Source organism: Cebidichthys violaceus, unplaced genomic scaffold (assembly GCF_023349555.1).
Source record: "Cebidichthys violaceus isolate CVI_PGR_0920_01 unplaced genomic scaffold, fCebVio1.0.p SCAF_23, whole genome shotgun sequence".
NCBI classification, from domain to species: domain Eukaryota; kingdom Metazoa; phylum Chordata; class Actinopteri; order Perciformes; family Stichaeidae; genus Cebidichthys; species Cebidichthys violaceus.
In genome coordinates this window covers 128970-153807 of record NW_027176406.1, presented here as the reverse complement: position 1 = coordinate 153807, position 24838 = coordinate 128970, and the positions used below count along the sequence as shown (strand labels likewise).

The following is a 24838-nucleotide window of genomic DNA, read 5'->3' as shown; positions in this document are numbered from 1 at the left end:
CTGAAGCCTGCAGGGCAACTTCACTGAAAGCGCTGAACTACTTCCAACTACTACAAACTACTACAAACGTCTTCAAGCGACAACCACTGGGGATTTTGACTCAGGGTCTCTTTTATTCCGCCAATTTTTTGGAATATGCAATCATTTTAAATCATTAAATGGTCAAATTTCATCCCTATTTGTAATTTGAAATAAGACTCTGCGTCCCTCTACTGGTTCAGCCTATTAGGAGTCACAAGGGGGACAGGGAGGGGAGAGCAAGAACATTGTAAAATATGGAAACTTTTAACATGTTTAGATTGTAGCTTTTGAGTTTGTAAATCTCAATCTCCAATGATTTCACCTACTGCAATGCAAGTCTCTCCAATTCATATTTAATTCGCTTATTAAACAGAGTGCCGAATATCTTAAAGTTGTACGAGAACGTTGTAAAATCGTCTTAATGATTTTGCCAGAGATCAGATTTAAAGGGACAGCGCTAGATGAACTGGTTCTTAAAGAGTTGTCTGCAGCGTAGGTGGGCCGTAAGTAGTTGGCAGTGAGGGATATTGTGGAGATTAACACAGATGGGGGAGGGGGAGAGAGAGGGGGGAGTTGTGTGCAACACTTCTCATCAGTCAGTGGTGGTGGATTTATCAAGAGCACATTTGGATGCAGAACAATAAATAAAATAAAAGCCAAAAGAACCGAGAGGGACCGGCACTAAATAAGGTGAGTTGCATTCTGTTTTCACTTTGTAATTACAGTTTATTTAAAGTTAACAGTTCATTTGTTACAATAGCTAAATGATTTGTTTTAAAATAGCTTATTCCAGACAAACTGTCAAACGCATTAAGGTGTTCAATTCACAGTGAATGGAAAAAAAAGAAGAAACGCAAGCGAGCCATTGCATTTAATAAGCTGGAAACAACAAATCTTTGGTGCTCTTACATTAAAGTGACAATCATGAAAAATGATGAATGTTCAGTAGATCCATTCAGGACTAATTTCAGCTGCAGTTTATTTCCCCCCTTTTCCTTTCTCTGTGTATTTCAGTCATGCCATGAATCTGTTAAGAAGCAGCTATGCTCCCAGCGAGCAGAAGGTTAATGTCGATTTATTGGATTTGATACTCTAATGCTAATCTTTATGTCATTTGATTAATGCACTTTGCTGGGAAGGTTCCCGCATGAGAGAAACATTTGATTTTACGCAGAGTGGAGGATGTTTTCCAAACCTGGCAGAGATTAGTTTAAGTGGATTAAGGGAGGCTAATACAAGTCTATTTACAGAATCTGTGTTCACGCGCAATCCCAATACACCTCCACAGTACTGATGTTTACCTCTACAGCATATATGAAGTTTGTTGACATTGTGTCCGGTAGTATAACCTTTAGATCCATCAGCTTGATGTTGGAGGGATGAGTCTAGTGATGTTTTTGGGCGTTTTTCAGATCTACAGCAAATAGTAAACTAAGGGAAAAGTTTATCATGTTAGGAGATATGCTTATTCACTTTCTTGCCAAGAATGAAATAAGAAGTGTGATACCTCTCTCCTGCAGTGTTGCCAGATCAGATTTTAAGACACCGTAGAAGCATCACATGCGCAGTAGAAAACACATAAGCACACTAAGCTTTATCAAATAACCTAAGGTAACATTTTAGATAAATAGACTATCGCAACCTATAAGGACTGTATTCATACAACCAAATATACCAATCCTCACGTCAATGTTGATGATGATGACGTCAAGGTAGCTCCTCCCTTATCTCTAACAACAATTGGATACAACTCCATGTCAATAAAATATTTCTCAAATTAAATAAGTCAGTTGTATGAGTGAGTGGACATAACAAAATGTATTTAATTTAGTGTCAGCGTTTTACCGTAAAATGACAGCTTGTTTGGTAATATTGTTTTCACAATATTTTTAAAAACCTGCCAAATGTGGACAAAAGCAGTCCTCCTGATTCCGACATGGGAGTATCCATCTTCTCATCCAACTCAAGGAAGCAAGGAAGCGAATAAATGTATTTCCCAAAATGTCTAAAACTATTTATTTAAACTAATATGATGGATCACCTAGCTGTATCTCTTTAAAAGAAGTTCAAAATTAACAGAATAAATTAAATAAATAAAATCAATATTATAATAATAAACTTTATTTCTACAGTACCATTCATACACAGAACGCAGCTCTAACTGCTTTGCGAATTGTCTAAACCCTAATTAAATGAACGGTGTGTTGGTTTTAGTGGCATCTAGTGTTTTTTGGCCGGTTGCAAATCACTCGTCGTCAGTATCTTTCCTCTGGCCGATCGTGCTGCTGTGCTCATGTAAACAAAGCGGCGGTGGATGAGACTCTGCAGATGCGAGTTGCAGTACGATATCAATACTACCATCTTTAATAAATTAGCACCGCGGCCCGTTTAATACGGAGTTTCGGATCCCTTCCTTCGGATAATGTAGAAACGCGTAAGGCTCTCGCCAGAGCAGTGTCCTTTCTGGGCTGCTGTAGAAACATGGCGGCGCAAGATGGCGGACGACCCGCTCCCTACGTAGATATAAATGGCTTTTTCTAAGCTGAGGAAAACACCATTCTTAGTTTCGGGTGATTAAACAAAATTGTTATGAATATTATATTCAATATCTTCCAATAAATCCTCCCAAATGTTACACACTGTTCCTTTAAGATATTCAAATAAAATTTGAAAAGAAGAAGAATTAAAATGCTCACTCCTTGTTGGTAGGAGCCCCTCCCCTCTCCAAAAACACAAAACAAAACTAATTAAGTTAGTTAATTAAACCCCTTTTCTACATTTTTAAACAGGAACATTGTCTTGTCTTTCAGACCTGCATTATAAGATGTAATTCGGGCTACAACGTACGTTCTGAATGCAGCAATATTATGTTAATATTGACCCTAACGTCGTTTGGGTTTACGTTGTTTGCCTCAAAAATAAAACACCTTTGTATTAGTCCTTTTCTTCACACTGCTAATAATATAATGGCTTGGTTTTGATATTTGAAGTTGTCAACAAATGCCAAAGTTGCTATTGTGGGCATATAGTCGTGCAGTGTGTCAGACGCCTAATGGCGCCTCGAGTTTAGTTCAGAGCCGTGAGCTTTGAGACTGACAAAATCCCTCCACCGGCTGTTCACCTCCAACCTGTCTCATGGAGATCAGTGGTGGAAAGTAACTAAGTACATTTGTTCAAGTACATCCCTTGAATATTTCCGTTATTTTCCTTTTTACTTCCACGAGGGGAATTTTGTACTTTGTACTCCACTACATTTATTTGACAGCTTTAGTTACTTGCTATTTTTAGATGAAGAAATGGATAATATAATAAGCTTTTTTAAATAATACAGAATTTTAAAGACTAAAGTGGTTTCCAATCTTTATGGCTTCTGACGTCAAGCTGTAGAGTTGGGGTCACATTTCAGATTTATTTTTCAGAGTTATTAACATCTCCATTAAATATATATTTTTCCTCTAAACTTCTCCCGTGGTTTAATTTCAATGAATTAATTAATTAATTAAAAAAAACAAAGATTACATAAAAAGTCCCAAACTTGCAAACTTGTATTTTTTCTTTTTCCTCTCCCATAAATCTTCTCACGACCACTCACGTATATCTGGTGTCCCTATAAAACTATTTATGAAGTGGTTGGAACTAGCTCCACCTCTGGCAGCTAAAACAGTCCAACCCTGTGCTTCAGTATATATCATTGTTGATGTCATATATAAAAATATATCAGTTAGAGGGGCCAAACAAGTACTTTATGTAGGATTTGTCATGCAGGACTTTTACTTGTTGAAGTATTTTCACATAGCGGTATTGGTACTTTTACTTATGTAAAGGAATACTTATGAATACGTCTTCCACCACTGAGGAGATCATACCAGAGAGCCTTAAAAAAACAATACAATGCAAGATCTGGTTAAGATTCAGCTCAAACTACTATGGCTGAAATATTCAAGGTGACATGAGGCCTTATATACTGGACATTTATGCTCAAATGTACTTCAAAATCATATTGTAACACTTGATCACAGTAAATCACAAACAGTTTAAGTATACACTAGTATGCAAACTATTCTCATCATTATTGATTTATCTGCTGATTATTTTCTGGGGGTGGGGGCATTTTGCTTGAAACATTACCTACATGATTAATTGATCATTAATTGATTATCAAAATAGTTGCATTTCATTTTCTGATGATTGATTAATTGACTATTGTTTCAGCTCTCAACCTAACGATTAGACAAATTACAAATTAGCAAATTTAAACAAATAACACACTATTGAAGATACACACTATAAATAACACACTATTGAAGACAGTATTTCTAGTATTGAGTATTGAAATGACCTGATTCAGATAACACACACGTGACACATTTTGTATCATGCCTTCCTCTGTGTTCACAGTAGTATATTTCCCACTATTTGGCTTTTGGAGACAATGTGGAACTCACGGTGGTTTGAGCTAAATGCTAATGCTAGCATGGCCATATGCTCTCAACAACAATTAGCACTAAACACAAAGTGCAGTGCTCTCTTGCTCCTTCAGGAACGACATTTTGGTTTTGCACTAAGTGATGTAAGATATAAAGACTGAGATGTTGCTGAAAGCTTCCAATCAAGCTAAGATTTGCTCACTGTACTGTGACTTGCTCCTAAAGGTCAGAAGTGAACATTCTCAGTGCTTTAACCAGTGAAATGTCTCTCGCTGAATATGTTTAGACCACTGTAGTCTGTGTTCGGGGCTAGAAGATAAAAGACAAAGTATTTATTTTTATGTTTTCTTTTGTCAATTAAATAATAATTGAATTTTCATCCATAACTTATTCTCTCAGCTTTGTGTGCTGTTACATTGCAAGCGTTGGTGGTTCTTTGCCACACAATGACTGACGTTTTATTGTTGATGATGTGACTTTTGTTCAATATGACAGACATTGTTCTTTCCTACAGCATGTTAATATAAAGGGCTGTTGTCATATTGTGACAAACCATGTCTCTGTGGACAAGATTTCTAAAGACCGTTTGTCCACCGCGTTAGCTGTTAATCACTTTATATACTAGCCTTCGCTTTCTAGAACTTATAAATCCTCCAAATTTTGCTTCAAACCAGTTTCTGCTGTTGTTTGTGGAGCATTTTTTTTACCCCAGAGCAGCCCCACCACATATTACTCAATAATTGGTTTCCAAAACTATAAACCTGGAGGCCAAATTGTATTTTTTCTGGGAGTTTTTTTCATATCAGCATGATTCCCTCATCCTGCAGTATCTGGACAGAGACACGTATTACTAAATCAACCTGACCAGGTTTCACTGATGTTAAGTATTTGGCAGCAGTCCAGCCTAAATCTGCTGTGGCCCAGATAACAACTGTGGTCATCATCCGGATTTTGGGGTGTTCTGAACTTCAGCTAAAATGTCATTATGCAACACACAGAGCCCCTGCAGAGACAGCAGAATGACGCAGTGCTTTTATCCAAAGTACTTACAGCACCAGTAGGCTAAGACTGGGGTTATCAATTGTGCTTTCACTTTAATTTACCTGAGGTCATTGGCTATTTTCATTCTTTTAACTGTATTTTATTTTGTAAATTGGCTGCTCCTTTCGAAAACCTCATGTATCTCATGGCTGATGTGTGTTTCAATGAAAAATAGTGTTTAGGAGCTTTTACAATCAGACAGTTCTGGGTGGACAACGGTGCATAATCATTGGTCATGAAAATGATCAGATTGAACAATATTTCACTCCCAATATGGACAGAAAGAGACAATGCTATTTTGATCGTCCTACAATATAGGCACAAAGTAGTACTACAACTACTGAATTGAAAACAAAAAACAATTCCTTATCAGTCAAACCCTCATGTTGGGAGTAACTTATCTCTCTATCTATCTATCATCTCTCTCTCTCTCTCTCTCTCTTCACACACTGAGGTCTCCCTCTCTAATCCTCTGCTCCTGCAGTCCAGGGAGATGAAAGGGTCAATGTAACACAGCTCGCCACCTAAATCACATCTCATTATGGAAATATGATGTGTGTGTACATCTGAGCGTGTCTTTATCTACTCCAGCTGTCACGAGGGAGGATGAACAACAGACAGAGGGGGACAACAGAGGGGAGGGGTGAAGGAGAGACGATGGGCGGAGAAAAGGGGCGGAGCCGCGGAGAGGCAAACTGTCCTTAATTTGTTTAAGCCGAGGGATTTTTGGATTACCTTTGGCAATTAATCTTGTTACGTCGCTGAGCAGCGACAGAGGGATGTCTACTGCGGGTGGGGCATATGGATGTGTGTGTAAATGTCAACAACTGACCTCTTAACAGGGCACAATACAGATTGTCATAATTACCGGAAACTGATATTTCTTCTTACTTTATTGCTTACTTTACGATCACAGGCAGGGAGTATTTGGCAAACGGTAAACCCAGTTTTCTAGTTGCACTTTATACACTTTTTAAGACTGCATCTTAAAAAAGGTGAATTCACAGTGTGCCTCATTAAAAGGGTTAAACTGATATAAACTCTCTGAACATGGGGTTTTGGAAATAGAACAAAGCAGGAACTAATGACTTTAATAATTATATCAGGCAGAAGACATTTTGACATGCCACAGCAGGAAAAGCACAGGTGTGAATATCAATTGCTAATGTCGTTAGCAACACCATGTGCTTTCCCTGCTGTGACCAGTCAAAATATGAAAGCAAATGAGATGTCCTCAGGGTACGTGTGGGTCTGTATGTGCGTATCCACCGGCCTTGCTGTCACAAAGTCGGAGGGATTATTATGTGCAAGCAATGAGCTGCTGAGCTCAGGTTTTACCCTTTCTTGACACACTGTCATCATGCAAAGGAAGCAGGGAGGAAGGAAAGGTTGAGGAGGAGGAGAGGAGGAAGGAAACAACTAGGGCAGTAGGGATGAACATAGGAAGAGGAGGAGGACAAATGGAAAGAGGAGGGAGAGGCGTAAGAGAGGCAGAGAAAGGTAATTCTTGTGTTTATGTAAAAGAGAAATATTGTAAATTGTAAAGCCTGAAATTAGTGCGTGGGTCTGATTTGTAGTTATGTAAAGGTCATTTTTGGAGCTAACCTCATGATTGGTATTCATATCGTCACATAGAAAAACTAAATTTGAATATTGATGGTAAAAGTATAGCACATAATAAAAATACTCAAGTAAAGTATCTCTAAAGTTTGCTGAAGCTCTGTACATAATGTACACTTTACTTGACTGGTTAGCCAAACAGCTAACCAGTCTGTGAGTACAAGTTGGAGGCTGACATGAATGTTTGTTTTTTTTTTCCCTCTCAGCTGATCAACATTAGCACAAAAAAGCAATGCATTGAACATTGAATTACTTTCTACTGAAACGTTTGTTTAAGTAGGCTAGAGTATGCTAATGTATGCTAGTAGGTTAAAGTATTTACTTAAGAACTGTATTCAAGTAAAATTCTAAAGGCCCCTGACTTTACTTGTGTAATTCCATTTCATGCTACATTATACTTCTACTCCACTACGTTATATAATATTGTACGGCTATAGTTACATGTTACAAATATTTGATTAGCTGTCCTCTGTTACAGATTAAACTACCCAGCCGTGTATAAAGCAGTTAAAATCGGCTCCATTGCAACATTTAAACATGATTTGATGTTATTTTGAATGCAAGAGTTTTACATTGTGGTATTACTACCTCAACTAAAATAAAGGAGCTGAGTACTTCATTCACCACTGGAATTTTACATCATGATTCTACTTCTTTTAATGTACAAACTAAATCAAAATAAAGCAGTTGTCCACGATGTGGATAGTTTGTTGTCGTCTTTGTGAGATGCTTGAAACTAGAGAACAATTGGTGGGAGGGAGGGAGGAGAGGGAGGCGAGTGAGAGAGGATTAAAGAGATTAAGCCCAGGTGAAAGGTCAAATAGCGTGAAGTTTGAATGAAGGACACGTCTGAAGAGAGAATAAATGTGTTTTCAGCTCTGCGGGGTTGAGTGTTTTGTGGAAGCGTCGTTTAACGTCTCAAAAAATTGATTTGGAGATTCCGAATTCGCTGACCGATGGTTGTCTGCTCTCCTTCGATTTCCCCACAGCAGCGATGCGATTGGTCAGCGTGGCCGGGGGACGGCTCCGCAGGGCGGCCGAGGAGGAGGAGAAGGAGCGCCCACCGCCTCCCTCGCACCACTCCAACCACCAGTTCACCAGCATGAAGAACAAGTTCTTCAATGAGCTCACGCACCTGCCAAGTGAGCAAACACACTCAACTGCATATATATGTATACTGTATATATAATAAACACAACAATTTGGTGCGTTCTCGAAGAATATGTCCTATATTGAACATAAATGATAAACAGGAAAATGAGCTGTACTTGTGTGGCAATTATATTTCAATGTTGTTCTATAGGCTGTCAAAGACTGAAGCCAGTTCGGCAGATAAACCTGAGAGACCCACACACACACACACAAACCAAAAAAAATCAATCTATAACCTGCATACCATCATCTAGCCATCATGTCATCTTCTTATTAATCCTCATGTTTTTCATTTCTTCATTCTGTCCTCTCTCATTTCTTCATGTGACCGCTCTGCTCTTCAAGATCATAAACTCAAGAGTAAGTCCATCTCGCTTCTTGTACCATTCAAGCTTTTCTTCTACAGGTGGCAAAAGAAACAGCTCCGCACTGACTGTTCAACCAAAGTTATAGTAGAGAAGTGTTATGGAATTATGGAGACACATCCTTCACTAGCTAAAAAAAAGTTTGGAATAATAAAAATGTAAAATTACTAATCATAAGATAAGGTCAGCAGTCAAGTTAATTGTATAATTATGGATGAGTAACATGCAACAGTATACATGGAAAGATACATCAGGCATTAGAGCGAAAATAATCAATATTTGTACAATAACAATGTATCAAATGACAATGCGAAAAAGGGTCGCTCATAGTGAACTACAGAGAATTGATAAACAAATCTGCAGCTCCCCTCTCAGCGCTCTTGTAGCATCGCTTTTATCCTTATAGCAGGTTTGATGCTCAGCACCAAACAGCAGACAGATTCAATTAGCTGGTGAACATAGTGGAGCATTCAGCAGCTAACGAGGAGTTGGCAGAGACCAAAAACAAAGCAAAGAGAGTGAATATTGGACGTAGATTCACAAGGTGAACAGCAACACAACTCCAAATTAATTCTAATTTAACTCCGTATCTGAAAGGTGTGTAAATGAGCAACTGTGTTCTGACACGTTCACTATGTGAACTTAAAAGGTGACGATGTGACATTGTGTTCACAACATGTTTCTGCTGCCCTGAAGTGGCCAAAACATCAGTTATTGCAGGTTTGAGCATCAAACAGGTCAGCCATGCTAACCTCAGTATGCTAACAGGTTCACTATGAAAATGCTAACATGCTAATGAAAAGCAGGTTTACCATGCTCACTGTCTTAGGTTAGCGTACTACTATTCCCTAACTAGCACTAAACACTAAGTACATCTTTGTGTTTAGGGTTTAGTTAGTGCTGATGGGAATTACATTATTTTTGCAGGCATTTGGTCATAAATCAAAGTATTTGACGTTTCAAAACATTTAATTATTATAGAATGTATCCTCTTGGAGCCAGGAACGGTCCAAAATCCTATGCTAATCATTTAAATACTTCAGACTGGACTAGTGATGGCCAATCAACAGTGACCAATCCATATAGCCTTTTTAACATATTTACAACCATGGGAGGTTTTTGCATGACACCAATCTCACACTTTAGAAACATTTACCTGTAAGCTGTAGCTAAGGTGCTTAGCTTAGCACGAGAAGCTGATTGGTGTGCGAGTCAGTCACACTTTGGCGAGAGCAAATGAAAACGTCGGAGCTGGAAGCCCCGCCTCTGGCTTTAACAGCACGAGAGAGAGAGAGTTGAGGTGGTTGTTTTGGCGTGGGTTAATGTGAATGTTAACACATCCAACATGCTAACATACGATTGACTGCATTACCCAGATATCACCGGGACAAAGAAAGACGAACCTTGATACGCAAAAAAAGAACAGGATGAAGCAATTACAGAAGTAATGGGCATTTGGCATATAGCCATGGTGGAATTAACTTCAGTGAAGCTCCTCCTAACGCACACGTTTCATTTATTCTTTTAATAATTCTATGCATTTCAGTATTTTCAATTTCATTGCATAATAAATGCTAACAGGTTAATAGCCTATTGTGAGCTGCAGCCTTTTGGGAAAGTGTTTGTTCAGTGTGCTACAGAAGTGTTTGAAATGTTCCTTATTTTTATAAAATAAAAATGGTTCACCAAAGTTGACAGTGAAAATGATACTTCAGTCAGTGTTGGTAAAGATTGTCAGTGTGCAATAAAAATAAAAATAGTGTGTCCTTGTCACCTTTTCCACATCTGATGACTTTGCATGCCTGTCTTCTGCCTCCTTCTTCCAGTGCCCATGTGGGCGGTGGGAGCCATTGTGGTCGTGGTCCTCGCCCTTATCGCCTGCATGGGATTCTGCATCTACAAGAAGTGCTGCAACAAGGGAAAGAAGCCCAAGAAGGTCCGTGAGAGGAAGGGAGGACGAGGGCGCAGGAAGAAGGATAAGGATGGAGAGGATGGAGAGGACAAGAAGGTGAGAGAAGGATCAGAGGGGTCATGTCCTGTGTGCTCCTGAGATGTCCCACGGTAATTCTGCTACCAATGCAGTTGCAGAAGAATTTTGTCAAATATTTACAGATTTTCTCAAGTAAGCAGAGTTTCTGTGGTTTCAGTTATTCAGCTGGTCTAAAATTCAACAATTGAAGTAAGTTATTCATAATTTAAATTATAGGCAAACATTGTGGGGACTAGAGTTCCTATTGTTTGTTTTAAAGGTATAGTTTCACGTGGGAAATACGCTTGTTCTCCTTCCTGCAGAGAGTAAGATGAGAAGATTGATTCCACTCTCATGCGTTTAGGATAAATATAGCTGCAGCTAGCAGTTGGTTAGCTTAGCTTAGCATAAAAACTGAGAGGAAAAAAAGAAAGCGATAGACTGGATCTGTCTAAATGTAAAAAATACTGGTGCTAGTTTGCGGATTTTGCTACCTTCAGACAGAGCCAGGCTAGCGGTTTCCTCACCCACCCCCGAGTCTTTATGCTAAGCTAAGCTAACCAGCTGCTTGCAGTAGCGTCGTATTTAATCTACGGACATGAGTGTAGCGTTGATCTTCTCGTATAACTCTCGGCAAGAAAGCGAATAAGCATGTTTCTCAAAATGTTGAACTACTCCTTTAACGGCAGGTCAAAAGATGCAACTGATGTACAATGGCTGACCACACTCTCCACAGGCCAACAGATGGAGGTAGCAGCAGTAAGAGCTGCACTGTCCACAGCTGTTTGGCTTTCATCCAGGTTGAGACTAGTAATGGACGAATTGACAGCTTAAACTGGGCACAAAAGCCAAAAGGGATGACGGAGTCACAGCTGCTGTTCCCTTTTGACCGGCAAAGCTTGTGGTAACAAGCATCAATATAGAAAACAGAATTAAGTTGAAACTTTACATGTTGGAAAACTAAAAGGATAAAATGATCTGTATCTTTTTATCTATGCTTTTACGCCTGATGTTTGTTCGTGATAATCGTGAGTATGATCTTCACGGGGTATGGGGGAAAACCACAGTGGAACCTTAAAGGTGCCTTTTGGAGTTTTCTTGGAAACAAACAAAAGTAATACTGAACACTGAACACTTTGAGAACAAATCTCAATCATAAAAACCTTGCCTCAAAACTCCACAAGGTATGTTTGAGACCAAGGCCTCTTTAAAATATTTGAAACTCTTAACCGAGTCTTTTTTCACTGTATGGTCAACGTTGACTCCTTTAGAGCTGAATATATGTGCCTTAAAGCAGGAATCACAGCGCTCCGCAGAGACGGCAGAATATCCCGGGAGCGTGTTAGCTTAATAACATTGTCTGTTAACCGCTAACCACGCTGCATGTCTTCCAGGAGGGAGAGGATGGGAAGGAAGAGGAGGAGAAGGAGAACTTAGGCAAACTGGAGTACTCTCTGGACTATAACTTCACTGATAACCAGGTACACACGCCTGCCCATAGTATTTTGCAAGCATACACACACCAATATCCAACCTCTGAGAGAAACACAGAAACAAAAAGTTAAGCTCCACCTCATGATTTGGGACCCCGGTCTAACTTGTTTCCACCTCCTTCTCCAGCTGATAGTCGGCATCCTCCAGGCACAGGACCTCGCTGCCATGGACGTCGGCGGGAGCTCAGATCCCTACGTCAAAGTCTACATGCTGCCGGACAAGAAGAAGAAGTTTGAGACCAAAGTCCAGCGCAAGAACCTCTGTCCCGTCTTCAATGAGACCTTCACCTTTAAGGTCTGTGCAGCGATACTGGAGAGAGAGAGACCGTGTTGAACAGAAGACATTACAAGGAAACCGTTGATCACATTATTAGTATCGTTTTTTGAAACGATCCAGCATGAACATCAACGCGTCTAAAGCACTTTAGAGTTAACCATTTGTGTCTATACTCCCTCAGATACCCTACAGTGAGTTGGGTGGTCAGACTTTGGTGCTGCAGGTGTTTGACTTTGACCGTTTCGGTAAACACGACGTCATCGGCGAGATCAAGATCGCCATGAACAGCATAGACCTCGCCCAGCCAATACAAGAATGGAAGGATCTGGTTGGAGGGGAGAAAGAGGAGGTACATGATTTTTTTTTTTTTGGGGGGGGGGGCAACCACTGAAACATACAATGAATTATCTAACATTAGCATTCGCATAGTTTAAAGCAATCAAAGCAGCGTGACAACTCATCCATCATGTCATGTCCCCCGACAGCAAGAGAAGCTGGGTGACGTCTGCATCTCCCTTCGTTACGTCCCCACGGCCGGTAAGCTAACGGTCAACATCATGGAAGCCAAGAACCTGAAGAAGATGGATGTTGGAGGACTGTCAGGTGAACACACACACACACACACACACACACACACACACACACACACGCACACACACGCATGCTTGTACTAAAGAAAGGTAATGGATGGCGGTTAGGGGTTTCCTGCCGGCTCTTCTGATCCCCTGTCTGATGTCGTGTCTCTCTCTCTCAGATCCCTTTGTCAAGGTGGTGCTGCAGCACAATGGGAAGCGACTGAAGAAGAAGAAGACGTCAGTCAAACAAAACACTCTGAATCCTTACTTCAATGAGAGCTTTAGCTTTGAGATCCCCTTCTCCCAGATCCAGGTTCGTACACAATACAGGGAGCACGTTCCTCCAGCACGGAAGAGCAATTTCCTCCTACTTATCGGCCTATACTTCAAATACATGGAACAATGTGGTCTAACTCTCTCCTCCTCTGCTTTCTCCACTGACAGAAAGTCCAAGTGTTGATCACTGTATACGACTACGACAAGCTGGGCAGCAATGACGCCATCGGCAAGTGCTGGATCGGCTACGGCGCCTCGGGTGTCGGGTTGCGCCACTGGTCAGACATGCTGGCCAATCCCAGGCGTCCAGTGGCCCAGTGGCACACCCTGCAGATGGAGGAGGAGGTGGATGCTGCTCTGAAGGCCCCCATCCGCTAAACACACACACACACACTCTCACACACACACACACACACACACATATGTATACACCATCATCTGCATATGAGGGGAATCCTTTCTTTTGAAACAAAACCCCTGTATGTTTTATGAAATGACCTCTCACTCGGATCGTAATCTTAAATGTGCTTCACTTTGTTTCTTTTTGTGAATTTTCATTTGGGGATCGCATGTGTGCTTTATATTTATTTATTGTATTAACATTTTGTCTACATACTAAAGAAATTTACACAAACACATAATGTGTACTTGCAACCCGCTCAAATTGATGCAGTAATCACGATGCAGCTAAATGTTTGTGCATTGGCTCATGCATACACTGAAAAGCTACACTTACTAGTTAAATCATTTATGAATACATCAGAAGGGTTCTCCAGCAATTTAGTTTTGCATTCCATAAATTTGGGAGACCCTCAAGAGACAGATACAAAAAAAATAAAGTAAAAATCAAAGAAGGACATCCTGACAAAACACCCTGGATACTACACCTCCCATAATGCAGCGTGATTGTCTTTGATAGTCTTACTTTATGCCCTTCCTGCCTGGTGAATGTCTTAATCTTTCAAACTCAGTGACCCTTGTTCATAAGACAGGCTTTCTGTTAAAGACAACATTATATGGTTAACTGTTTCCACTGGCGGAGAGTTCTCTGATCTTCATGTGTAATAATGATGGAGTGCCCCTTTAATAATAATAATAATTATTACCATTATGTATCACCTTTATTTTGATGAGCCACACCTTCTGTCATGTAATCAATGCCCTGGTTGTCTCAATGTTAAAACAATCTTTTTACAGCATAGGTACACTGTAGTATTGTCAAATACATTTTGATACTATAGTGAAGAAATAGAAAAACCCACACATTCTTTCTGTCGGAGTAACTTTAAACTGCTGTCTGCAGAGCTGAGGTGTGTGTTTTCTTCTTTAAGTTCCCTTTTCCCTCATGTTTTCCTCTTGTCTACCCCGATGAGCTCTTATCTTCCAAACCATCAGAACTTTTCCTGTGAAACGCATTGTATTCAGTCACGTATTCCTGCTGATTATTGGTCCGTCTCTCCGTCCGTGCTTGTGTTTGAATGAGTGGAGATCCTGTTTGGAGTGTGTGGTGAGTGCACATATTGATGTTTGTGTGTGTGTGTGTGTGTGTGTGTGTGTGTGTGTGTGTGTGTGTGTGTGTGTGTGTGTGTGTGTGCGTGTGTTGCATATCATTTAAAAAAAAAAATGGAACGCTGTTTCGACTTTCAATACTTGCAATGTCATTGTAAATAAATAGCTGAACAAATAAAGCGTTTCCAAACAATGACAGTTGGTCTGACGGACGGATGGATTTGAATGCAAACACGCTATGATACCCTCATGTGCCAACATGATATCCTTTCATTTGCATCACACAAGCAGAAAGTCTCTCTCGCGTTCATTCATGCACACACACACACACACACACACACACACACACACACACACACACACACACACACACACACCAGCAGAATCAGTTAAATGAGTCATTGAGGGTTAAAGAACTAAAGAAAGATCTATTTGAACCATAAACTATGCATGACGTATTATGCCTCAGAATGGGATTGTAATAATAATAATAATAATAATAATACAATCAGGGGTTTTGTTATCCGAGCGCTCAGAATAACTGTACCGTTTACAATCATTTTCTGAGGGTAACTGATCCTCCACCCTGTCATTATTGCTGCCGTTTTTTCCCAGTCATCCAATTTTGAACGTGGAGGTTTTTTGTCTACAAACTGTGGTCTTCACATTCAACGTAGCGCTCGCTGCCAAATGTGATCTCAGTGAGGTCAGTGTGTGTGTGTGTGTGTGTGTGTGTGTGTGTGTGTGTGTGTGTGTGAGCCCTGAATCGATGCAGTGAGTGAAAGACTGGATTAACAGTGTGTCTGTCCTCTTTAGTCCTTGTCTCACGCAGTGAGCCAAACATGTGAGGCAGGAATTAAAGAGAGGGGGGGGGATTACAAAGAATTTGTAATTATGTTTCATGAGGAGGCATAATTTCTCATCAGTTGTTATTTATTTTACACAGTTGTTCTATCTGTTGTAGACTTCATTTTAAATGGTAATAAACAAGGAAATCAGATTTCTTTTTTCTGTAAACTTCATGACATCCAGAAACTAAAAAGTAAATTTTGTAACTGAAATTCCAGTTACCAGGAGATTTTTTTGTTGTTGTTTTTTAAACAAACAGTTGCAGCACTGGACAATAATTACATTTTAAGAAGTTAAAGACATATGCCACAAAACATTTGGTCAAAATAACCATATATTGTTTTCAAACTCAGGTCATAAATTTACTAGATTTTGTTTTGTTTTTCAATCCATGACCCAACAGAAATATGATGATGTTATTACTAAATGTATTTATTTGTTCTAGAATACCCCCAAAAATGTGGTTTAAACATTGATTACATTATTACTCGGTCAAAATAAAAATATATATATAAAATAAAATAGCCCAATAGAAATATATAAATAAGGCACCAACACTGGGCCAAAACAACCCATTGCTGACCATATGTACTGATAATTAAACACTATATTCTACAGAGTACCCTCTTTTACATGTGTGAAACCCTTTTACCCAACTGATGGGTTTCCAGTTTCATCAGGATGCGATGACAGCGTTTACCCACCTGAGGGAGCTCTTCACTGCAATATTCTAATAATATATCATGTTATGACAACATGACACTGCAAGCATTACTTCAAATTTGGTTTACCAAATTTAACTTGGTTACCCGATTTTAACAAGTTATGTACCAACACATCTACTGAACCTTGTGGGCGTATGGCTTCCCCCTACCTCGATGGAAGTTACATTTGTAGAAATAAAAACCCAATTCCTACCTTCATCATATTGCAAAATACATACTTTACTGATGGTGTGTTCTGGGCCCAAACTGTCCCAAATTTTACACCCTAAACCAGACCAAGATAAACCCCACACAAGCCAGAAAACCACTCAAAACAAGGTTCATTTCCTGTAAGTGCTCACCATCTTGGCACAAAGGATAGACAAACATCATGTCCTGTGTTTTTTGATTCAATCTGCGAAGCTGGGTATTAACTGCACAGTCAGCGTTACAAACAGCGGGTTTCATGAGGGGGATGAACTCTGATAAACCTGAAATCAATGCTAAAGCTGCAAGACGCATACCTCAACTTTCACCGCTCACCATTGGTGTTACGCAACAGTGTGTATCCTCTGGGGTCTTTTTTGAGGCCTAAGCAATTATTGTCTAGTTTGCCAGTGAGATAGTTTTTACATAGGACAGACAAAAAGACACCTGAAGCATCGACTCTCTGGACGGCAGCGTATTAGAGATGTTGCAGGTTCAAAAAAGCATTATAAATAAATTACATATCCAGGGTAGGGGGGTAATATTACCAGAAAGACCTCAGAATTTACGAGAGTAGAGATGTAGATTTACAAGAAAGAAACTTGAATATTCTCTGTGATTACTAATCATAAATGTGCAATAAATGTAGAAATTCTAGTGAACCACATCGTTTTACTTCGCACAGTTGGATCAACCTCATCACACCACAGCCACCGGCGTTAAACACTGCGGCAACGTGAGCCGCCGAGGGCAAAATATATCAGTATTTATTTATGCCATTTTACCAAAAGAACACTACTTTAGGTGCAACAAAATTCAAAGAACAAATTTACCACTTTAATATCCGAGAATATAGAAAAAGGGACTTTTTGCAGTAAATCCAGACCTAAATGAAAAAACTGATTGCAGACTTTCTTTCCTCTAAGCATGACAGCCTGAAAGTAGCTTTTCTGCCATTTTTGGAAAAGATTTTAAACCCTTTTTCTTCAAGAACAACATAGCTTTTGTTGTAAAATTGGGTCATTACAGACAAAAAAATTCAAAGCAGATGTCAACTGGCTGCAGTTTGAGTTCTCGGATGCCAACACATAATGTGCCTAAACCAGAGTACAGCAGCTAAAAAAAAAGAGACAGATTTTGGGGTTGTGATCCACACAACAACTCCAAACTGAGTGCATGTCGCTTTATTAATCAAGAAACATCAAACATCTCTCTCACACACAGGAAAGGCCTACAGAGCGGCTCCGGCACCAGAAGACCATGGAGGGGAAATGTGTGATTCCTTCATTCCTAAACTGCCTTTTTGTTATCAACGTGTTTTCTCTTTTTCTTCTTTGCCCCCCCTTTTACTTCCAGCGGCCGCCAACCTTCCCTTTGCCATGGATCTTTTTACTGTGAGGGGGAGAGAGGAGGAAGGAGGAGGAAAGTAAGAAAGGATGCGACAAGGACTGTAGGAACAGATAGACAGTATCGTATTCATAAAAGTGAGTACTCACAATTTCTGAGCATGTTGGATTCTGTTCAGCAGCACGATGATCTGCAAGCGACAAACAAAAGGAATTCAGGTCATTATTTTAATGATCAATTCATCACTTTTTGAACATGTATGTAATATTTTTTGTCTATACGAGTTCACGTTTTCAAACTCTTTACAGTTCTTTGTCGCTCAGAATGTAATTTAAAGAGTAACTTTGGTATTTTTCAACCCTATTTTCTCATGATTTGTGTCTAGGCAACCAACTAAGGGGGATTTATGCAAATTCAATGTTGAGCAGGAACGCTGCAGAGAGAAATAAAACGTTTCACCTTTAACTTGACCCTGTCTGTTTGTTATCGTGTCATGTGTACTTGTTGCCTGAAGGCAACGGAGGAAACGTGACTGATGTAGCAGATTTCGACAGTGCGGATGCTACGCGAGATTTCCCGAGACTTCTCCTTGAGCGATACAAAAGTTAGACACAATAACAAACAGACCGGATAAATCAAAAAGGTAAAGAAAAAACTTTTATTTATTTATTTTATTGTAGGGTCCTTTCTATAATGCTGTCAGCGGCAAAAACAAGCACTTGTAGTGGACTTACAGTGACGGTGAATAGTTACCCCTACAGATGTTGTGTCTGCAGCGATGCAATGTTGTCAGTGATTCTGACTCTACTACTTTGTCTCTAAACAGCTAAACAGCAGTACCTCGTATTTCTGGTGCTTCATGTACTCAATGAAGTCAAACTTCTCGGACTCCAGCTGGTAGATGCAGTTCCACATCTCCTGGGCCTCTTGCCTTGGGATCGCAAAGGACTACATTTAGAAAAGGATCTGGCCTCTTATTTTGTTAACACCTTTGACAAAACATTTCGGGGAGACTCACTTGAGCGCGTCCTCCCTCAAGTTGTCGATGCTCAGCGGCTGCCGTCTCTCAGATAGAGTCTTCTTCTTGATCTCTCTGCCCGTCAGACGCTTGCCCTTCCTCGTCTCTGCCTGGGACAGATAACACACACACACGGTCCACAGTCGAACATTATCATCATCATCATCATCATCATCATCGTCATCATCGTCATCATCGTCGTCATTGTTATGATGAGCTCTACTGAGAGGAACAGCAGACCTTAGCCAGGAAGCCTCCAAAGTTCGCTCCAATGCCAGACAGCACTTTCTTCTTCTTGAATTCATCTTCAGCCTTCTTCTTGGCTTCCTCCTCCTCTTTTCTGTGACGTTCCTCCTGAAAGACGAAGAAGGGTGGTCGGGATGAGGGTGGGCGAGAAAAAAACAGGTAAATTGTAGAGTTGTTCAGATGAAAAAGAGATTTAATGCAGTGTTGTATTGAGCAACTGTTTGTAGGAGTAAACATTGGTTTCACATAGTTTGAGGAAATAGAGAAAGAACTTGAACCTGTAAACAGCTTAGATAGAGTGTATCACTGTGTGGACTGGGTGGTGAGTGTGTGTGTGTGTGTGTGTGTGTGTGTTACCGCAATCCTGTTCTGTCGGTCCTTCTCCTTCTCCGCTCGGACCCTCTGGATCTCAGCTCTCTCTGAGCGACGACGCTCCTGATGGAGGGCAAAGTAAAGAAGCCATAAAATGTTTTAGCGCAATTTCTTAAACATAAAGCAACATTTTGACTTTTTATCTCCTTTAAAAAAAAACAACTGACAAACACATTTAGTTATTAATTAACATCCATCCCTCACACACCTGTGTGGCAGATGTGGAAGAGGTATTCAGATCCTTTACTTAAGTCAAGGTACAAACACAACAACGTAGAAATACCACAAGTAATAGTCCTGCATTTAAAATCCTACCCAAGTAAAAAAGTGCATAAGTATTATCAGCTAAATGCTTTTATTCAAAGTACAGCATAAGTACACGTTTTGCAGATACATGGCACCTGTGACTGATATATTACTACTTTTGACATTATTATCCCCTATCTAGTGGTCGGGTCCTCCAAAGGCTCAGAAAATACATCTGAGGGATCGTGAGATGATTGTTGGGGTAATAAAGAAGAGAAGTTTCCTCAATAACAAAATTGCTTGAACTTCTTTGAATATTTTTACTGTAAAATGTTGGATGTTGTTACTGCATGGAAATTCAACCAAACGAGGCGTAAAAGGGCCCTTAAGTAAACTTACAATTCGGTCCTTGAGGCCGATGAGCTCTTCCTCATCCTTCTTCCTCTGATCAAAGTGGACGTCGATCAGAGTATGCAGCTCCAGTAAGTCCTTCTCCATGCGCTTTCTGTGGATGTCCTGGTGGGAAAAAGGGAGCGTTTGAATCCATACAACATCTCTATAGAACTCAGTATGGCTGAACTGAAACTGATTATTTTACCACTGAACCATCTTTAGGATTCTGTATGTATTTAGGCCTCCATCATGTCAAACTCATAAAATCACTATTTCAACTGTAACCCAGTTCCCTTTGATTACTTCAACTTCTTCAATAGAAATTCTTAGCAATAATAATTTATGTTGTAAAGCTGCTTCTGGTTTTTGTCAGGAGGATGCTATGATTAGGTTAGGAGTAATAAGACAGGAGATGTAGTCAGCAGGAGGATTCTAAAAGCAACTAAAATCATCTGCGGTCAAACTTCTTTGATCTTGTACAGATCAAGACTCGTTTGGAGAAAATGAAACTGATCCTTTCACGACTTACATCAAAATCCACCCTGTCCCCCTCGGGAATCTTTGGAGCGGCAAGTTGAGGCACCATGGGTCTGAGGAAAAAAGAGAGGCACAGAATGACAGTTTTGAGAGACTATTTGAAAAGATTAATATAAGATTGAGGGAAATTGACATTGTTGACAGAAACAGAACCACTGCAACCAAACAATAAAAAATGATGTAAACCTACTTGGGTTTGGGGCGCTCCTCTGTTGATGAAAGAGAGAAAGACAAGCAAAAATAATAATTACAAGCCTGAATAAAAATGTCTCCCCAAAACATGTGGAAGGACAATTTGAAAATTGTTAGTAAATGAATGAATGTGACTGAATGCAAGCATGTGAGAGAAAGGCAATCAAGCTGTGTTTTTAATTGGTTATAATAAAAGAAAAGAGCAAGGACATCATTTATAAATGACCAAAACACTTTCCTCACTAATCCAGGGTTACTCTTACACTGTCACTTTTGACCTTTTGAATGTTTTTCAAAATCATTTTGTGGAGTTTTGTGGAAGATACAGCTTCTGTGGCTTTTTGTGGCTTCTAAAGGAGCAATTTCCATCATTTCACAATGTCAGTAATTGTGGGAAGTCTACCATGGATGGTAAGGACAGTATGGCTAACAATCACAATGCTTGATTCAGAATATGACTGGCATTTTCACTTCCGGAAACTCACCGTTGAACTCTACATGTACCGACCACTGTGGCTGCAGGGAAATGTAGTTTTGTGGAACATTCTGTGACCATTCCTTATTACATAATAGATATGGTCAATTGTGTGCATGCAGATTGGAGTTGACTATTCGTAGATATATGTTTGCCCTATCGTGTGCTCTAAACCATGATGGCCTTGCTCACTGCAGTTTAAGTCCTCAGAGGACTTCTTGTAGAACTAAAACTCACACCTGGTATGTGCATGGGTTTAATTGCGAATGTCTGAAGTTGCATAGCAGTAAAATAATTTCTATTGTTTTGGACTGGCCACTTTACATTTGGCGTGAAAAAAAAGTCTCCAAAGGTTAGTGAAGACAGCTGTAACTTTCTGATATCTTCAAGACCTGAATCGCAAAGTTGCTCCAATGAAAATGTAAAACTTAAAGACACAGAGCCAGGAAATATTCAACAATCTCATAAATGTACACATCCAGCAGACACAGAGCAACATTAGCATTTGTTTGGAGATGTGTTTCTGTTCACGTCATCGATGTAACTTCAGTCTTCACTTTCCTTTTAGCCTTGTTTTGGTCTCCACCAATCCTGAGAAAAACTGTTTTTTTTTGTTCTCAATAGGAACAATGTTCACCAGCTAGTCTTAGTATGTTGCTAACTTTGTCCTGTTTGGTGCTGAGCAGGTATATATGCTGCTGCTTGTTGATGAGAACAGAGATTGTCAAACCTTTAACAATTAGCTAAAAGAAACTAAAACACCACATGTTGCTGAGGGGCACCGCAGTTAGTTGATATTTCTTTGTCACTACAAGCAATCCTTTTCACATTACACATGGTCATTTTATTAACATTAAAAAAAGTAAAGTGCATCTTTAAATCTTTCCTCATATTAAAACTAAGGCGGACAATATCATGGAAATATCCACATTGGATTTAGTTTCGATTGTTTATACTTTTAAAACAGTAGATGCAAAAGCAGGAAATGGGGAGAAAAATAAGCGGTAGACGGTTTACAACACCATGAGACACGATCAACATGTCAAAGTCATGTGATTTTATCACTACATGTGGAAAAGTGCTGTATGAGTAATGACGACGTAAATCACCATTTATGTTTGGTGAGTGAAATACCAATCGATCAAAGGTGGGATTCAAATTCAGGTGCAACTAAATGTATCCTTCTAAAGGCATATCTAGATACAACTTCCACCTGCATTGGGTTTTAGGGCTCGTCATACATGGTGTCTAAAAGTGTGAGTGATGGCGGGTGTTCTGTCACCGTACCTTGGTACCCCTGCTGCTCTGAAAGCCCGAACCAGCACAGTGTCAGCCAATGGGAGAGCAGGATCGAGGGGAAGTTGATAGGTCAGAGTTAGCACAGCGTCACCCAAAAGAAACTCACACTTATGAGGATGAAGAGGAGAGGGACTGATTGCTTGGCTCTTTGAGAGCTTCTTCAGACAACAAGGAAAGACATGTATCTATCGTCACAACCATTTCTGTCTGTCTTACTGTTTACATGTATTTGCGTCAACAGGCAGTTGTACTGTTCGTCTGCTTTGCATTCTGGGAGTCTTCCTGACCTTACCTCCTCCATCCTCCTCTACCAACTCCTCCTGCTCCTCAGGCTCGTCCTCCTGCTCCTCTTCAGCCTCTGGGAGAAAGGAGACCCGGAGAAATAAATACAGTTTCATGTCTCGTAAAAAAAAAAAAAAGCTTAATTTATGTTGTTCATTGTGTTTGAGAGAGACACAAAATGTGTTACAAATATGGATGCTGAACTTACCCTGCTCCCTGGAGAGATGAGGAGAAGGAACAGAGAAACATATCTATCAGTTAATTAAGGGATGAATACGTGCTGAAATAAACAACTGAGGGATGGTGCTCTACTCACTCGTACTCCTCTTCTACATCTGACATGGCTGCAAGTAGGAGAAACAAATGGCAATCAAATCAAGACGATCAATGAATCAGGAGAATAGAATCATCTCAAGAACAAGAGAGCCATCAGGAGGAGAGAACTGATGCAATAAATTATTCAGATGATTCCACATGGTGCATTAAATACCTTAAGGCTTTGGCTTCTTTGAAACCATTAGTTGCATTATTGAAAGAATAATCAAATAACAATAACAAACAGTTAGTTGAAGCCCTGTTTTTTGACAAATGAACTGTCTTTAAAAAGTGATGTTATTTTAATTCCTTTGATCAGATCCTTTTATTTTTGAGTTTAAAAAATGAATAAAAGTTTATTTTTTGATTTTAAAAATGACTTTGACTCTAGGGATGGCAATGGCTGCCATTCTGTTTGTTGGTTGGTCTGTTCACTGGTTTGGTCCAGACTGAAATATCTCAAACATTTTTGGATGGATTGCCAGTTCAACATTCCTGGTCCACAAAGGAGCGCCTTTGGTCCTCTGACCTTTCATTTAGTGCCACCATGAGCTTGACATTTGAATTTTTATTGTAATTTCTTGATCATTTTTGGGATAAATTGCTATCAAATTTGGCAAAGATATTCGTGGTGCACAGAGGATGAATCCTAAGGACTTCGGTTAACCTCTGACTTTTCTTCCTGCACCACCAGCAGGTGAAGGCTTTCACTTATTCAGTAAATTACATCAGTAGTCAGGTTTCCATCAAAATGTATCTCAAAGAGACTGCCCTCCCCCAACGTTTGAGTCCATAGTTTGTTGGTACAAGCAGCTTATTACGAATGATATCTATGTTTATTGTTGTTAGTATGATGTCCTACGAACAGCTACTCCTCATTTATTGTGCGTTTTCCTACTAAAGCCTGCAAAACGTGTCCATTTCCGCTCGTTACCTGCATACGAGCCTAAACTTCCGTCTACACGGGAAACTCAGTTAGGTTTTGGCAAAAAAAAGTTCTTGGTTACGTTTAGGAATAGATCGTCGTTTGGATTCAAATACTAATGGAAGTGCCGTTACTGAAGTACGCAAGGTCCGTAACAACATCACCATTGTCACATTTGTTTCACATGGGAGATGAACTGCAGTCTCCTGGCTAAAAGATATTTGTTTGTTCAAAATTGTACTTGTATCATAATTTGGTCTATGACCAAATACCTGCATCATGTGGTTAGTAACGTTATAAATGAATATAAAAAAAAAAGATACTGCATTAAGAACACTTAATACCATATCAGGTGTTTTTAAAATACTGACGTAAATGCAGGCTTGGCTGTGCATACGTTTGTGAGTGAGTCATCATTGCTAAATCACACAAGTCCCTACTCTCCTCAGATTAATCACTTTGGAGACAGAAAAAACACACAGATAAGCAGAGGCACAATGCACGCCGACATGGTTTTGGCTATAAATTGTCCCTCTGAGCTGCCATTGTCCTGGCGTGAAACCACGCACAGACACTGTGGGAGTGTGCCGAGTGACGCCCTCCTGGCAGGGGACGCAGGGAGATTGATGGAGCGGCAACAGGTGAGAATGTGACATGGGTTAAACGCAGAAAGACCAGGGGAGATAGAGTTTCTCTCACTTTCGTG

At 39.9% G+C, this 24838-nt stretch overlaps 2 protein-coding genes across 4 annotated transcripts; one reads left to right on the top strand and one right to left on the bottom strand.

The window, feature by feature from the left end:
- The first annotated feature begins 583 nt into the window (after positions 1 to 583).
- On the top strand, positions 584 to 14905 carry syt5a (synaptotagmin Va). 3 transcript variants are annotated; one of them, XM_068718529.1, is made up of 10 exons: positions 584 to 711; positions 8102 to 8251; positions 8607 to 8621; positions 10453 to 10634; positions 11990 to 12076; positions 12216 to 12383; positions 12547 to 12714; positions 12851 to 12968; positions 13120 to 13253; positions 13385 to 14905. In XM_068718529.1, the coding sequence occupies exons 2-10, from the start codon at positions 8104 to 8106 to the stop codon at positions 13592 to 13594; spliced, it is 1230 nt and encodes a 409-aa protein (XP_068574630.1). In that variant the 5' UTR covers positions 584 to 711; positions 8102 to 8103; the 3' UTR covers positions 13595 to 14905. The 3 variants fall into 3 exon arrangements, with proteins under 3 accessions (XP_068574630.1, XP_068574629.1, XP_068574631.1); XM_068718528.1 differs by having other exon boundaries at positions 8099 to 8251; XM_068718530.1 differs by lacking the exon at positions 8607 to 8621 and having other exon boundaries at positions 8099 to 8251.
- Positions 14906 to 17628: 2723 nt separating this feature from the next.
- On the bottom strand, positions 17629 to 23014 carry tnnt1 (troponin T type 1 (skeletal, slow)). The gene is made up of 11 exons (XM_068718489.1): positions 22903 to 23014; positions 22599 to 22616; positions 20835 to 20853; positions 20637 to 20697; positions 20114 to 20230; positions 19454 to 19531; positions 19091 to 19204; positions 18851 to 18960; positions 18673 to 18763; positions 17982 to 18022; positions 17629 to 17877 (listed from the first exon to the last, which is right to left on the bottom strand). Exons 1-11 carry the CDS (start codon positions 23006 to 23008, stop codon positions 17832 to 17834), a joined length of 801 nt encoding a protein of 266 aa, XP_068574590.1. The 5' UTR covers positions 23009 to 23014; the 3' UTR covers positions 17629 to 17831.
- Between the last annotated feature and the right edge of the window lie 1824 nt (positions 23015 to 24838).

Bases quoted from the DNA above. Each gene is read 5' to 3' on its own strand.
- tnnt1 (XM_068718489.1), bottom strand. From the start codon at position 23,008: ATGAAACTGTATTTATTTCTCCGGGTCTCCTTTCTCCCAGAGGCTGAA. The intron at 19,205-19,453 runs GTAACACACACA...TTCGTCTTTCAG, and splicing joins ACCGACAGAACAGGATTGCG to GAGGAACGTCACAGAAAAGA. The intron at 18,961-19,090 runs GTCTGCTGTTCC...TATCTGTCCCAG, and splicing joins TTGGAGGCTTCCTGGCTAAG to GCAGAGACGAGGAAGGGCAA.
- syt5a (XM_068718529.1), top strand. From the start codon at position 8,104: ATGCGATTGGTCAGCGTGGCCGGGGGACGGCTCCGCAGGGCGGCCGAG. The intron at 12,715-12,850 runs GTACATGATTTT...GTCCCCCGACAG, and splicing joins TTGGAGGGGAGAAAGAGGAG to CAAGAGAAGCTGGGTGACGT. The intron at 12,969-13,119 runs GTGAACACACAC...TCTCTCTCTCAG, and splicing joins GGATGTTGGAGGACTGTCAG to ATCCCTTTGTCAAGGTGGTG.